This window comes from Bacillus rossius, chromosome 1, assembly GCF_032445375.1.
Source record: "Bacillus rossius redtenbacheri isolate Brsri chromosome 1, Brsri_v3, whole genome shotgun sequence".
In the NCBI taxonomy this organism is placed as follows: domain Eukaryota; kingdom Metazoa; phylum Arthropoda; class Insecta; order Phasmatodea; family Bacillidae; genus Bacillus; species Bacillus rossius.
In genome coordinates, this window is record NC_086330.1 from 311890980 (window position 1) to 311907194 (window position 16215).

At 41.4% G+C, this 16215-nt stretch overlaps 1 protein-coding gene across 9 annotated transcripts in view; it reads left to right on the forward strand.

Moving 5' to 3' along the window:
- LOC134527909 (polypyrimidine tract-binding protein 1) overlaps positions 1 to 16215 on the forward strand; it is a 797394-nt gene that overhangs the window by 764462 nt on the left and 16717 nt on the right. For all 9 annotated transcript variants that reach the window (XM_063360936.1, XM_063360934.1, XM_063360940.1 and 6 more), the window contains 4 exons: positions 3388 to 3480; positions 10805 to 11021; positions 11148 to 11225; positions 12653 to 12716. In XM_063360936.1, the coding sequence (XP_063217006.1) occupies positions 3388 to 3480; positions 10805 to 11021; positions 11148 to 11225; positions 12653 to 12716 (452 nt within the window). The remainder of the gene's footprint in view (positions 1 to 3387; positions 3481 to 10804; positions 11022 to 11147; positions 11226 to 12652; positions 12717 to 16215) is intronic.

Sequence of the window (16215 nt, forward strand, 5' to 3'; positions counted from 1 at the left end):
GTTTACAAAATGTTACTGTACAAAAACTACAGTTCAGAAACTTTTGTTACTTGTCTTAGCTCATCCGTTTAGTTACACATATGCTATTGCCTAATAATTAAGTATTTGCCTTAATTTTCTTAGTTTGAACAATATTAAATCTAGTTTACTGTCATTTTCTTGTAAATGTAAAAACTGTTATGTCAGGCGTGGCATGCTTGATGACATTGGTGATCAGTTTTAAGTATATATTTATGTTTCACTTGGTACATCTGCTTTTTCTAGGTATTATTTTAACATAAACACTACTTCTAGTCATAGGCGTGCCCAGACATTTCCATTAGGGGGGGCCCTGCTAAATTTTTAAATCAGAAGCTGAATTTAGAATGTTAAATAGCCTAAATACATTCACTCATTGCCGTGTTTAAATTTTGTGCAGTATCAACGATATATGTTTACTAGTTAATATTTATATCCGTATAATTTTAACAATCTTGAAAATATGTTTTTTTTTTCCATAGACAATGTTTAAAGGGTACTTACACATTTTTCCCTCTCGAATTTTCCAATAGCTTGGTCCAGATCTACCTTGAAATGAACTTCTTTTTAGTGAATGCAAACACAGCAATTATTCATACAACATAACTTTAACAACCTATTAAAATATTTTTTTTTGCTTGGCCATTTTAAGGGACCTCGTGTTTTAAATAAACTAAGGCGGCTGTATTTCCATAACGATAAAATGTTTAAAAATATTGTTAATTAGTACGCTGCAACACTAAAAAACAGCTTGAGTGTCACAGTGCCAGGAATATACGAATATTAACGAACGCATTAGAGAAAATGCCGATCTGAGTGATTACATTAGGGGGGGCCATGGCCCACCTGGCCCCCCCTGTAGGCACGCCTATGCTTCTAGTGTTCATATTAGAGTTTTATTAATTACCACATTATTCATTTACATACTGTAAAATATTAAACCAATATTTTATGATTATAATGGTCATTACCATTTGGCATAACGAAATGCTATAAAGCATGCACAATTTTTTTCTTATAACATTAATAATCATTTTCATCAGCACATCTTGTATATTATTTTAGTAACTTCATGTAAAATATTAATTTTTACTACTAAAAAAATCAACATTTTTTAAGTTAATTTTTTTGTCAGATGTGATAAAATTTTTTGTAACAGTATGATCAAATTTTGCTTTAATTTTTTTATTAATAAATTGTTGCAAATGGACTTCTGGGATATGTTAACCAAAACATCCATAACTTTTAAAAGGCTTAATTATAATTATTAGTGACATTTTTTTATATATTGTAAACAGTAAAATTAAGGCGACAGGCTCCGATGTTATAACCTCGCCTCATTTGCATAAATGTTTTTTTTTTGTTGTTATTATTTGTGCTTTATCATAATTGCTACAAATGTTTTACTGAAGAAGTAAATTATATAATATTTTATTGAAAATGTTTTCTCCAGATGTATATTATCGGCCAATTATGAAAAGTTACACACCTATTCCTTATGAAACACTGTATGTCCTAACATGGTTACTCAATATATGTTGAGTTTCTAGTGCTAAGTAACACAAATAATTTAACCTTTATAGTCCTATTTTCAAAAGATTTCTTCCAAGAAATATGAAATTATGAAAAACTTAAAAAAATAAAATAATATAAAATAAATGTCAAGAGAGGCGGAGCCTTCAGCTAAGACGTGATGGGGCATCACTCATTGTTTGTATCTGTGTAACTGTCAGTCAGCCTGTCATATAAAATCTTACGTTACAAAAATATAATGTTATATTGTTTTGAGCAGACGAGTTGTAAACTTGGCTTCGTGCAAACTGGTTGATAAAATGATCTATCGTCTTGCAATTTTTGTTTTTGAAGGACCAAATTTTGTAAAGTTAGTTTTAAGGGCACTGTCTGCCCGGGCACACATACGGTGTGCAGAGCTTCAGGAAAAACAATGTGATTTCAAAACTGCTCAAGTTATGTCTGTGGTCTATTTATGAAAAGTATTTAAGTATTCGTAGAGGGCTGAAAATACTTTTGATTTGGGATTAATTTTTTGAACTATTTTTAGAAGAGTTAAAATGGCTAAAATGCATGTTGTCAGAGTAATTTTTAGGCATAAAGTAACCGGTACAAATTCTTGAAAGCACTCAAGGGAATTGCATTACACTTATACCTTCATTTCTATGCCATGTAATATTATGGTCACAGCTCAAATTTCACAGTTGTCCTTTGGATGACGAAGACGACTGCACGCACCAGTTCAGAGCCTTGCGCTTGGAGGTGATACCATGCTAGAAGCACCAGCGAGCATCACATTAATCATCCATCCCTCCTCACACACACGCTCCGACTAGATAGGCCCCTAATGTTTGATCTTGCACAGCATGTTGGTTAATTCATTTTATTTTCATTACTATTATGTGAGTGCTTTTCCTTTGAATTAATTCTGAAAGCTCTCTTGCATTTTGTTTCATCTAAAATTTTCTCAACATACATTGATTAAATATTATCTAATAACTGTAAAGTCAGCAAGTGTTCATAATTACGATTACGTACTTGTTTGACCTTTTACAGCTCGTAAATAATTTTCAATAAATATCTTGTGAGATAATATGTGATGCAAGAACAAATTCAAGTAATCTATTAGAATAAATTTACAAGAAAAGCATTTAACTAATAATAATTAAATAATATAACCAATTAATAGTTGAGAGTTGAGACCAACCCTTAATTTGATTTTCATAAAAATCTGTAAATAATTAGGTGACCAAAAACTTATCCCTTTCATAATTCAAGGGCTTATTGTAGTTACAGTTTACATCATGGTTCAAAATTGCACATAAATTGTAGCCTGTATTCTGGTTGATTAAAGTATTTTTACATGTTTCTGCATTGAGGTGCAAGTGAAATTACATTTTAAGCCTGGCCTCATTACATTAATGGGGCCAAAATATATTTTTCAAAATTTCGTCATATTGGAATTGTGATTTTTTGTAGTGGAAAAAGCTGTATTATTTTTTTTATTTTTAGCATCAGTACACAGTAAATTTACAAGTGTTTGTTTAGCTTTTAGCATTACAAGACAACTGGATCTTTAGTTAGTGGTGATTTTTCAATACAGTTATTGTGTAATATTTTAGATTTCTTACAGAATATTAAATACATGAGTTGTGAGATTGACCGAATGGGTGACACATGGAATTTTTCATAGCTACTTAGCTGTGAGAGCAGTAGTTAAGATCTGAATGGTCTTGAGGTATTGTTAGTGGAGTTTGCTGCAGTCAACTCATCAGATTAGTTTTTTTTTTTGTATTATTTTAATAGATATTAGCAATTTGTGCAGTAATGTAATATGTGTCGCATATGTACTTTCAGGTGTGTATGGAGACGTACAACGTGTGAAAATCATGTACAATAAAAAGGATAGTGCTCTGATTCAGATGTCCGAGCCACATCAGGCCCATCTCGGTAAGTGCAGCTACTGACTGAGCAGCGATCTGATCAGGCATATCTGTTAATATTACCAACTATGTTACGGATTATGCATTTATATTTTTCTTTCTATCCCACCTAGATAGTATGTTGTGATTGGCCTTGATTGATATGAACACTTGAGAAAATAAGTAAACAAATGACAGATGGATGAGAGTATTACATACCTAGATTTATGGGGTGACATTCCTGCCCAAGCTCTGTTTTCAGTTAAAAACTCCAAGGAAAGCATATTTATAATTTTATGCTGCATGAGAAATGTTTATATCCTAGGTGTAAAGATTTTATCATTTAGTGATGGGCGTTATGGATAAAAACTGATACAGAGCCAATTACTGATACTTTTTTTTAACTGATCCGATTACTGATACAAAACCAATATGTATTACTATTTACAGAACATGAGTTTTTGCATTACACTTCTGGAGTATCAATTATGTAATGAGTTAATATACACCAGTGAGCGTACAAATCACAGTTACGGTTGCAAGAGAGTTTACACAAATACTTTAGAATTTGAATTGAGCAAATGAGCCTAAACATACTTTGAGGGCTGATCGCGCATTGCCGGTGATTTCGAGATGTTAACTATGGGCGCCACCACGTGGAAGGGCACGTGGACCCGGCGGAGTCTCTCACTCAGGGCGTGACGTAGCCCAAGTGGGGACGAGTTACCAGCCCTTTCTATCCTAGCTACCCAGACCTGGCCCGCTCTAGGCGTCGGGCACGCCACACTCCTAGACTCACTCACCACGTGATTAAATAAGTACTCACTTTATATTTATTCTCCAGATTTAATTTCACTAACACGTCTCTCTACACGCCCGTTACACGTTACACATTACACGGTTAAAAAGCCTGAGGCACGAATCGGTTTAGGTGAGGGCATGGTCCACACACGTGGCCATGCTGCAAAGTTTACTTATTACACGGTGATGAAAGAAACTCGACTGAGACAATTAATTAATTAAACAGTCCGCTGACCGAGAGCTGCCCCGAGGATGACGAGCGAAAGAGATTCAGAAATACTTAACGAGACAGAATTACTTGGTCAGTGCAGAACAAAGGTTGAAGTCCCCGGGGTGCTGGCGCGTCTGCTCTCGGTCAGTGATGAAGATCGACTGGGCTGAGCTCATCGCTCGCAGGTGGCAACATGGCGCCCTTCGCGCCAACACAATTACCGTTACTGTATTCTACGACTCCGTGCCCCGGCGAAAGTTGAGTAAATTACAGATAAACATTAAAAATATATAAAAATTACTGACAATGGAAAGTTTGTTACTATTTACTTATTTAATGATAATTCATATAAAAGCATTCCTATCCTCGTCCAAGTCCGTGCCTGTTCGGGTCCGCCCGGGCAACGTCTATAGTTATTTAAGGTAACCTATTTAAATTACAGAAAACACAAGTAAATTGCACAACACTGGGGCAAAGATGGATGAAAACAAAAAGGGTTTACAAATAATATTAAAACGTAGCAAATTAGGGGTGCGGCGCACTGCAGCTAAGCGCCCTCTTGCCGGGCTAGACACACACGCACACACGCACGCACGAGCGGGAGGTTTGAATATAGATGGTGGTTGGGCGGTGTCGTATCGGGCTCAAAGGGGCCGCAGGCCCGGACGACGTCAATTGCCCCCTCCGAAAGTAGGCCGATATGACAGCGCCGTTTGACAGATGGTTGGGGGGCGTTGCCTGTGGTGTTTACGTCGCGCACTCCCACGTGGCAATGTTGATGTTTATGTTTGTGCGGGCAGGTGGCAATGTTGACATGACGGACGGACAAGCAATGTTTACACGATGGAAGGGCGAGCAATGTTTACATGATGGCGGCGAGCAATGTTTACAAAATGACAGTTGAGCAATATTTATACTATGGAGGACGATACACACGGACAGAATGGGCGCTGGCTGACTAACCTTGTGGGTGGTGACCCACCAGTTGTCCCGAGCCCCAAATCTGCGTCAGCTGCGGCTGCGGCGGCTGCTGCGTGTGATAGCGTGGCGGTGGCCAGGGCGCCGGCCGGCAGGGACGGCGGCGGCCAAGGTCAGGCGGCTCGTGGCAGGCGGGCAGCAAGCGCGGGCGGCGCTCGGCACGACCCGGCTCAGCCTCGCCGACAGGCGGGCGCTTCGCGGCCCGTCGTGACAGACGGGTGACAGGTGTCGAAGTCCGGGTGACGGTCACGTTCGGCGGTGGGACGGTCGGGCGTCCCGGCGTCGTGGCGTCGACCTGCATCGCGACAGGCGGATGTAGGGAGCTCAGGCGACTCTTCACGGTGCGGCGTCCCAATGTTGCCAACTTGCGACATTTGGGTGGCGTCTCGTGCGGCAGGGCACTTGACCGGTGTTCCGGTACTGCGGCGATCGGCGTCGGAATCGGGCGTCGTGGCGCCTCGGTCGATTCTGGCGTCGTGTCAGGTGGGCATGTAGGCGGCGTCAGCGTCGGCGTCGCGCGCGTCCGTCTCTTTCGGTCCGGTTCATCCGTCTGTGCCTCGAAGCCAGGCGGGCACAGAGGAGCAAATCCAGGCGGCGGGGCGGCGCTCAGGCGTCTCGGCGTCATGGCCCTGGACATCGTGTCGCAAAGCGTCCTGTTTGCGACTGCGCACTCTGGTAGCGGTGACGACGGCCGGATGACGTCGAAGCCAGGTGGTGGCGACAAGGTGACACGAAGCGTCGGCGTCGAGTCTGGTGGCGTCCGTGGCGAGTCGTGTGGCGGAGACGATGCGGGTTTCGCCGGAAATGACCTTGGTGGCGTCGGGACGGCGGTTCGGTGCGGTGGCGAGGTCATTCCGGCGTCGGGAGGTGTCTCCGACACGAGGCGGGTGCTGGACGGCGTGGCAGACTGCGGTGGGACGGTCGTTGTCGGGCGTCGCTCGGTTGGCTTCGGCGAGTCAGGCGTCATCATAGTCGGGATGAGTGGCGTCAGGTCGGCGAAACGAGGTCTTGCTGGCGATGATGCGTTTGGACCAGCGTCGGGAGACGTCAGGTCGACGAGAGGTGCCGAGGTTGGCGGCTCCAGGACAGGAGGTGGCGGAAGCGGAATTGTCGGCGTCGGGACGGCGAGCGTCGGCGTCGGGATAAGTGGCGTCGGGTCGACGAAACGCAGTGTGGCAGGCGGCGGCGGGATCGGACTTGTGTCGGGAGACGTCAAGTCGATGAGCGTCGGCACGGCGGGCGTCGGGACGGCGGGCGTCGGCGTCGGGACGACGGGCGTGGGCGTCAGGACGACGGGCGTCTTTGTCAGAGCGGTAGGCGTCGGTAACGTAACACGTGGCGGTGCGGGTGACGTCAGGACGTACCTTCGTGGTGCTGGGGTCGGCGTCGTGCGTGAGGAGTCGGCTTGGTGCGGCGGTGACGTTCCGGCAACGGGCGGCGTCCTTGGCACGGGCTGCGTCGGCGAGTCGAGCAGCGTCTTTTCCGGCGTGGTTGGCGTCGGCGTGAGCGGCGTCTTTTTCGGCGTGAGTGGTGTCGGCGTGATCGGAGTCGGTGTCGGCGTGAGCGGCGTCGGCGTTTCGGGAAACGTCGAGGCGTGTCGTGGAGGATTTTCCAGCGTCTCTGCCTCGTACTGCGCCTGGGTGGCTAGGTAGGCAGTGCACCGTGCGCACGTGAAGGTAAAAAACTTGCGCAGTACGGTCCATTCACGTTCGCCGATACAGCCACGATGCCACAGGCCGGCACATTCCTGGCAGCGGTATCCCTCGCTACTACCTCCGGGACACGACCTAGCTCCACATTTCGTCACGCCGTGTATGCGGTACTCCGTACAGTAGCCACACTCGTATCCGGCGGCGGTCCTGCCATGCAAGTCCCAACTCGGGCGGGGAAAGTAACACCCGATACACTCGTCCGGATACGGATACATGTCTACGCACGTGGTACTCTGCACACGAACAGTCCTCACGAACACATCAGCACTGTGTTACTTACTGCGCTCGGAGTCCGTTGTTTGTGCGCGGATTCCTGGAAGCGTGCGCTTGGCTGATCACGTGGCTGGCGCGCCAGAGTCCCGCTATGCGCTCCGCGCGAACAATAGTTCCAGCGCGAACTTTAGTTCCGCGCGCTCCGCGTAACAACCGCCTATCTCACACGCTCGTACAGGTCTGGTTTTCGCGGAAGATGTAACTCGCCCCACGCTCTTGGGCGCCATTTGAGGGCTGATCGCGCATTGCCGGTGATTTCGAGATGTTAACTATGGGCGCCACCACGTGGAAGGGCACGTGGACCCGGCGGAGTCTCTCACTCAGGGCGTGACGTAGCCCAAGTGGGGACGAGTTACCAGCCCTTTCTATCCTAGCTACCCAGACCTGGCCCGCTCTAGGCGTCGGGCACGCCACACTCCTAGACTCACTCACCACGTGATTAAATAAGTACTCACTTTATATTTATTCTCCAGATTTAATTTCACTAACACGTCTCTCTACACGCCCGTTACACGTTACACATTACACGGTTAAAAAGCCTGAGGCACGAATCGGTTTAGGTGAGGGCATGGTCCACACACGTGGCCATGCTGCAAAGTTTACTTATTACACGGTGATGAAAGAAACTCGACTGAGACAATTAATTAATTAAACAGTCCGCTGACCGAGAGCTGCCCCGAGGATGACGAGCGAAAGAGATTCAGAAATACTTAACGAGACAGAATTACTTGGTCAGTGCAGAACAAAGGTTGAAGTCCCCGGGGTGCTGGCGCGTCTGCTCTCGGTCAGTGATGAAGATCGACTGGGCTGAGCTCATCGCTCGCAGGTGGCAACATGGCGCCCTTCGCGCCAACACAATTACCGTTACTGTATTCTACGACTCCGTGCCCCGGCGAAAGTTGAGTAAATTACAGATAAACATTAAAAATATATAAAAATTACTGACAATGGAAAGTTTGTTACTATTTACTTATTTAATGATAATTCATATAAAAGCATTCCTATCCTCGTCCAAGTCCGTGCCTGTTCGGGTCCGCCCGGGCAACGTCTATAGTTATTTAAGGTAACCTATTTAAATTACAGAAAACACAAGTAAATTGCACAACACTGGGGCAAAGATGGATGAAAACAAAAAGGGTTTACAAATAATATTAAAACGTAGCAAATTAGGGGTGCGGCGCACTGCAGCTAAGCGCCCTCTTGCCGGGCTAGACACACACGCACACACGCACGCACGAGCGGGAGGTTTGAATATAGATGGTGGTTGGGCGGTGTCGTATCGGGCTCAAAGGGGCCGCAGGCCCGGACGACGTCAACAGGATACTAAAAATTAACACTTCACACATTGAAATCTGAGGAGTATAATATGATTTAAATGGAAAGAGCATGTATTGGTTGGCATCGTGCTTCTTGGTCTCAACAACGTTAGTTGACTAATACTGTCACAATTGTATGATTTCGTTAGAGATACGAACAAACAAGGTCATGCATGACCACAAACACGTTTCAACTGTGGAAACTGTCACTTAATGTAATTGAGGCAAAACAAACTGATTCAAATCTGTGTGACTTTCACGGTCCAAGGCCAACTAGAATTGTGTTAATTTAAACTAAGGTGGTAGCCAAAACCGAAACCGATCTTTGGATACATATGCTCACTTCAATTCTCCACTGCCACGGTGCTGCTCACATTAGCGACCATGATAGTAAGGAAAATACTACAAATTTGAAGTTACAATGAACTGGTGTAGCTCTGCCTGTCGACCAAGAAATAGTGTGGGGACTCGTTCCTGCAAACCAGCACATGCATGCTATTCGGCGAGCAAGCCAAAAGGGAGGAGGTGACTACCAAGGAGGTAGACCATGGAACTGAGGGGAAAGGAGACACTGATGAGGGAAACAACACTTTCCTGAGGGCACAGAAGATTCACAGAACACTGCTGTTTGTAGAAAACAATTTGGCAGCTCAATTCAAGTACTTATATGCAAATGGCAAACTATTGAACAATTGGAAAATAAGCAATTATTGAATCAGACAGCTTTAAAAAATATTTACCTTTACAAAAATTATTATTATTATTATTTTCTTTTGTTTGAAAAATATTTTGAATTTACAATTGTTTGTTTTGAACTTTTCTCCTGCTCAACCAATTTCGCACCTATTGAAAAATCTTATACAAAGTTTGAAAGGTGATTAAATCAACTTAAAAAATAAATAAATGTTTTGTATTTTTGTTTATCAGTGTTTAAAAACGGGTTGAGGTCCTTATAATTAATGTGGTGTGGAACGAGTGTTGTCGTGCATTAATGTTAACACATCGCCAACAAAACCCGCATATGGGACCACACGCTCTTGTAGGATCTCTGTGATGTAGCAATGAGCAGTCGGCTATCCTTGTCCGCGAGTACAAGCTTGGTATTGCCGTCGATGGACCTGCTGCCCCAGTACATGCATGAGCCACCTCCATGTTCCACTGTCTCCTCAATACAGGCTTGTGCGAACCATTCGGCCTGCCTTCTGTATATTATCCTTCGCCTGTCATTGCAGAATACACACACTCGTCTCATTCGAGAAGAGCAAAGTCTTCCATTGGTCTAGAGTCCAATTAATGTGCTCTTGGGCGAACTGCAACCGTTACCTGCGATGCTGTCTCGTCAATTTTGGGTCTGCAGAGAGGCTTACTGCTGTTTTGCGAGCTGCGTAGAGCTGCTATTGCAACTCAACACCATTAGAGAATTGACTGCGCAAAGATGTTGCGACAATAAAGCGATCGTCCCTTTCGAATGTGCAGTGTCCGAGCCACGCCCCCGGATGAAGCCACCAGTCTCTTGAAACCGTTTGAAAACACATTTGAGTTGGATTTATTGTCTTGGGGTAAACTTACGCTTGAAACTTATTTTTGAATGTGTGCAATTTTTGTAATACCGAGTGTATCTGTACATTTTTTAGCTGCTAGACTTCCCTTTTGTATAATTGGTTAAAATTTGTTTGCAAACATTATTTTACTTAGGAAAATTATTATTTTACTCAGGCCTTAAATAATAAGTCTTGCATTAACTAGAAAATAAATGTGTATTCAGAAAAGTGATAGTTTTTATTTTGTATCAAAATAAAACAAGTGTATTTTTAGGTTTTGAAACATTTTCCCCATTTTAACACATTATGGGATTTACCTTTTCTAATGAATGCAATTGATATTTGCTATGATTTTTTTTTAAATTATTGTTTTCTCAATAAAAACGGTAATGTTTATACTCTATTGTTTCCATAAAGAATCTTAAGAGTGACTAATATTTTCTTGTCTGTAATAATATAAAAGATAGATATTGTTGTGTATGCAGATGTACTCAGAGTAGAATATGTTTTATGGTTTCAGCAATGACTCACATGGACAAACTGAGAGTGTTTGGCAAGCAAATCCGTGTGATGCCATCGAAACATCAGACTGTTCAGCTCCCAAAAGAAGGCCAGCCTGATGCTGGTTTGACCAAAGATTATTCAAACTCGACCCTGCATCGTTTCAAGAAACCGGGCTCAAAAAATTATCAGAATATTTATCCTCCATCATCTACGTTGCATCTGTCGAACATTCCGTGAGTTCTCTATGTCACAAGTATTTAAGATGCATGATATTGTAAATGTTTGGTTGTTTAGAATGTTTCTGTATAAAAATAAACCAAAGATCTGTGGTGTTGCTTATGAGTTACAATTTGTTACAGCCCTACTGTCTCAGAAGATGAGATAAAGGAAGCATTTACAAAGAGCGGGTTTACTGTGAAAGCATTCAAATTTTTCCCGTAAGTATTGTTTACTGTAGAGTATTTAATGGAGAGTAATTTTTTAAGCGAAACTTCTTCGGGTTTGATGAGAGTAAAATTTCAAGGCCAAATTTAGTGAAACGTTTCTGATGCAAAAAGAACAGAGAATAGATGCTTGGCCAAAGAGATATAAAGAGAGCACTATGCTATATGGCATTTCAATATTTCAAGTTGTTTACCAATACTTAACATGTTAATGATTTGGTTAGGTTATTTAGTGACATTTGAAATACTATAGTTTTGTGTAAACTCATAGTTAGGTTAGGTTAGCTACATTTAAAATATTGTTACCATAAAGCTAAATTATCAACATTATTTAAATATTTCAGGAAATAAATTCAAAAATTGAACTGATATTTTGGCTATGTGTTCACTTTTATCCTTAAATACTTTCCTGAAATCCTATTTATATGTACTATGAGTTTTTTAGAAAATTGTCTTAATTCATTTTTTCTTTTTACAGCTTTACCCCTTATAGCCCAGTAAAATTAGCCAATTTAAACAAAATAATTCGCATAGTTTTTAAAATTGGTACATTTGTACCTTGAAGTGTCCCAGTAAACATACCAAAAGTCCCCCGTGGTGGGGGAGCTGCTTTAAAGTTCATTGTTTCAGGTTTTTGGCTAATATATCGATAACTGTGAGGTTTAGAGTTAAAAGTAATCTTCAAAAAATTAAAGTACATAAAATTTTCTACAAAATCATATATGCATTTACCGTAAAGTTAATGCCTAAGCAGATACAGAGGGTTAAACATGAAAAAGTAGAAAATTATAAATTATGGCTCTTAGGTTCTTAAAAAAAAAAATTGCAACAAGCCACGATATAAGACCAAACAAACAATGCATAATACAAAAAAGTTGTCAGAGTTCATTTATAAAAATCAAACATATCAGTCATCTTTATCTGAGTGAACTTCATCTTCCTCTGGGTCAAAATCTGAAGGGATGCAGTTAGTACAAGCACCCAATAACAAGCGGTTGATATCCTCACTCCCTAACATAATAAATAGAAAGCAACTCCAAATAACTTCATTTTTACATTTGACTTAGAATTGTGGCTTGAAAACTGAAGTTAAAAGATTATTTTTATTGATATGTGGCTAAAACTACAACAATGAACCCATTCAGCTCACCCCCCACCACTGTGAAATTTTTTTAGTATGTTTACTGGGACACCTCAAAGTAACAACTGTACCAATTTTCAAAATTACTCTAATTATTTAGGCTAATCATGAATATTTTGGCTAACTTTACTGGACTATTATGATATACTTGAAAGTGTCGAGGTTTGAATTTCCAAAGAAGTTTCGCTTCTATCAAGTGCACTGAGTTACACGTGCTCTTTTTTTTTTTTGTATGTTTTTGCTGCTCATACTGAATTGTGGATTTGGGAATTGTTTACAGTAAAGACAGGAAGATGGCCCTGATTCAGATGGCATCAATGGATGATGCTGTCATCGCACTGATTGTAAGTTATCAGTATTGCTTATATTATACTGAGTATGAAACAAGCTATATTTTTGATTCATTAAAAAGAAGACTGAAATAATTATGATTTTAAATCATAATTTTATGTGGATCATTAAGTTCCAATATTTTTTGGGGGGAAAAAGATAGTTTTCAACGTATGCTTTTATTTTAAGTTTTTTTAGCTAATATAATGATTCAGTTAAGTTGGATCTTTAAAATAAAAATTATCCTCTTTAATTATTATTCAAATTTTTAAAACTAACAACATTTTTATTGTAACTGAAAATGCCTAGTTAGGCCCTGCTGATTTCTAGTTCAGACAGCACATGTCATAATTTGTAAGCCTTTTGGGAACAGCCAAAAAATTTTATTATGTAAAAAACTGACACGATTTATTGTCACAGCGAGCATTTTTATGTAGATTGGCCCTTTTAAAAGAAGGTGAAATTGGCTTCACTAGATTTTACATTTACAGATTATATAATTATTAGCCTGGTTGTCGTTTTGTGGGTATTGAGATAGCGTTGGCTATTTGCTTGTGTAAGATCAGTCTAAGGGTTCTTTAAAGTTTGTGATTGGCCCAAGAACCGATGGAGTTAACAGATGGTCAATAGGTAGAGTCAAGATTTTGTGGTGTTATTTTAAGACAAATTTCGGTGTAAAGAAATAAAGATTTCGGTGTTATATGGTTTTATTTTTTTGCTCAAAATACCCACGGCAAAATTTTCTTGCTTTTCTGTACGACATGCAAATTTATTAAAACAAATATTAATAAACACTAAAACCTCATGATCTAATTACAATTAAGTTCATTTGAAAATTCATAGATAATTAAGTTCATTTGCAAATTCATAAATTCAACCTTTTAAATACAGTACACTCCCTATTTAACGCGGTTGTCGGGGGACATAACTTTTACCCGCGTTGTTGCATAACCGCGATGTTTCGATGTGACCAAGGTCAAAAGGCATAAAACACCGCCTGTGTTCTAATAGGTCGGCAAGCACGCACAGTATAGACGGCCCGCCTTATGTGCGGACTTTGCATCCGCAGTGTTCACTTAACGCGGGTGAAAAAAAAATAAAAATAATAACTTTTAAAGATATATATTAAATGTTGAATTTTTTTTTATTTTTCCGCTTGCCGCGCACAGTTTGTCGCACGGCCTACGAGCGCGCCACACGCCGCCATACACACGTGCGGCACACAAGCTGCTGCCAGTCTCGTGGTGTTAGCCACAGTATCTGCTTCGTCAGTGTCCGTAACAAAGTAAGTGCAGTGTGTGCGGTTACACACGATTCTGTGGTCGAAGTCTTCTAAATAGAAAGGCCGTAGTGATACTTCAAACCGAATATGAATCGCAAAGTACCGAGTTTGATTGACAAAATAAAAATTCTAGATTTACTTACACATAGCGTGTCTTTTGCAGAAGTAGGCCGCAGATACGGGAAAAACGATTCTAGCATTCGTACAATAAAAATTAAAGAATCGTCTATCATGTCAAGTGGTTAAACTTTATTATCCATGCTTACAGTAAATTATAAATGGTCACATGTGGGAAACAAAAATTGTGCCAAATTAATTTTAGCACAATCAGCGGCGCCGTATTAAAAAGTCTGCTAAACTTTGTCTTTATTTATTCCACCAAACGCTGTGTCGAGTTGCTGAGTGTGTGTAGCTCGGATCGGCAAGTGTTATATTCCCCAGCCTCTGGTTAAAGGTCGGGAGGCCGCTACACAAAACCATTTCCGGGGCTTGTTTACGACCTCACGGCAAAAGTGGTACAGTATGGTTCACGTAAGTATTGGACCACTGGGAATTCCTCGGCAAAGATTAAAAATACGCTAGTTGATTTACTTTACTATTTAATGTTAAAACATTATACCAAAGTAAAAATATGAACGTGTATAATACAATGAATTACCCAATAACATTACGTCTGTAGGTTCACGTTGTAACAAAACATTTATATACAGATGTTCAGTAAAATACCAATTAATACAGTACATACTGTACAGCAAAAGATGTAAACAAATTAAATAAGTCATAGTTTGTGTAAGCGCTCCACACTAAACGGGAAGATTCTGGAGTGGAATTTTAAACACTGGACTACCTGATTTTGCCTTGTACGCAGCGACGCTGCTCAGTCAAGTGACTCATGCTCTGCCTGTGTGCTGCGTGATCACATTCCCTCCCCCACCCCCTCCTCCCGACCGTGTTTCTGCCCGCTCCAATCTCTACCTTTCTCTACGCCTTATCTTTCCCTCCCACCTTTTCCCTCTCCGAAAGTATACAACTACCCCGCCCCACCCACTGCTATACAGAATACCGCAACCTCCCCTGTCAAGACAGCACAGCATGGGACGGGTCAGACAGTAAATAAAAAAAAAACTGCCCTCAAATTTACATTTACAGCGTGGAGCATTTACACAATCACTAAAATATACATATGCATTACATATGTATATGTACCTATTCTTTTCTTTTAAAATAATCGGACATTTTTGTTTGGCGTACTAATGCAGTGCGTTTCTGTTCTGCATAATGCTTTAAGTTTGCCAGGTAAAGCAACGGGACATGATTTGGCTCACTCTGTCTTTCCAACCACAATATGACTTGATCAATGTTGTTGATTACTTGTCTTACACTTGGCACTTCCGTTTCGTCCACTTCACTTTCACATTCGTCTTCATCACCATCATTCTCGTCCCGCACAGCTGCAATAATGTCTAGTTCGTCGACGGTCTCTGACACAGGATCACTACTGTCGCATTCAGCCCAATTCACTAGGTCATCCAAAGATAGGTTGGAGTCAACAATATTACGTGCAGACTGTACATCGTTGTCACCAAATCCTAGGAACGGCTCATCACTGAAGTTCTTTGTTTCGCTGATGGAAAAAGAACACTTTTTCCAACAATGCTGAATGGTTGCTTGGGAAACACTTTGCCACGCTAGTCCCACGGAATAGGCTACCGCCTTGAGGTTAAGCAATTTTAGGTAAGCCTCCATGTCATCGTCAGAACTTACAATTGCGCTGAGAAGTTCTCGTCGATAGTGAGCTTTAAATGCTCTTATAATACCCTGGTCGAGGGGCTGGATCAGAGCAGTGGTATTTTTCGGCAAAAACATAACTTTTATTTTTCCATCTCGTGACTGCAGCAAATCAGCAGATGGGTGTGCTGGGCAGTGGTCAAGTGTCAAGATAGCTTTTTCTTCTAGGTTCAGTGACCGCAGATGGCTTCTCACTGACGGAACAAACTCTTCATTGAACCACTTGGAAAATATCTCGGCCGTCATCCATGCATTTTTTGTGTGCACATACGTAACAGGCAACGACTTCATGTTTACATGCTTGAAGCATCTTGGACTTCGACTTTTTCCGATACAGAGTGGTTTGAGTTTGTGGCTGCCTGATTTGTTGACGGCAAAAAGAAGAGTAACTCTATCCTTATTCTGTTTAAATCCAGACCTATTTGTTGAATTTCTGAGGTCTA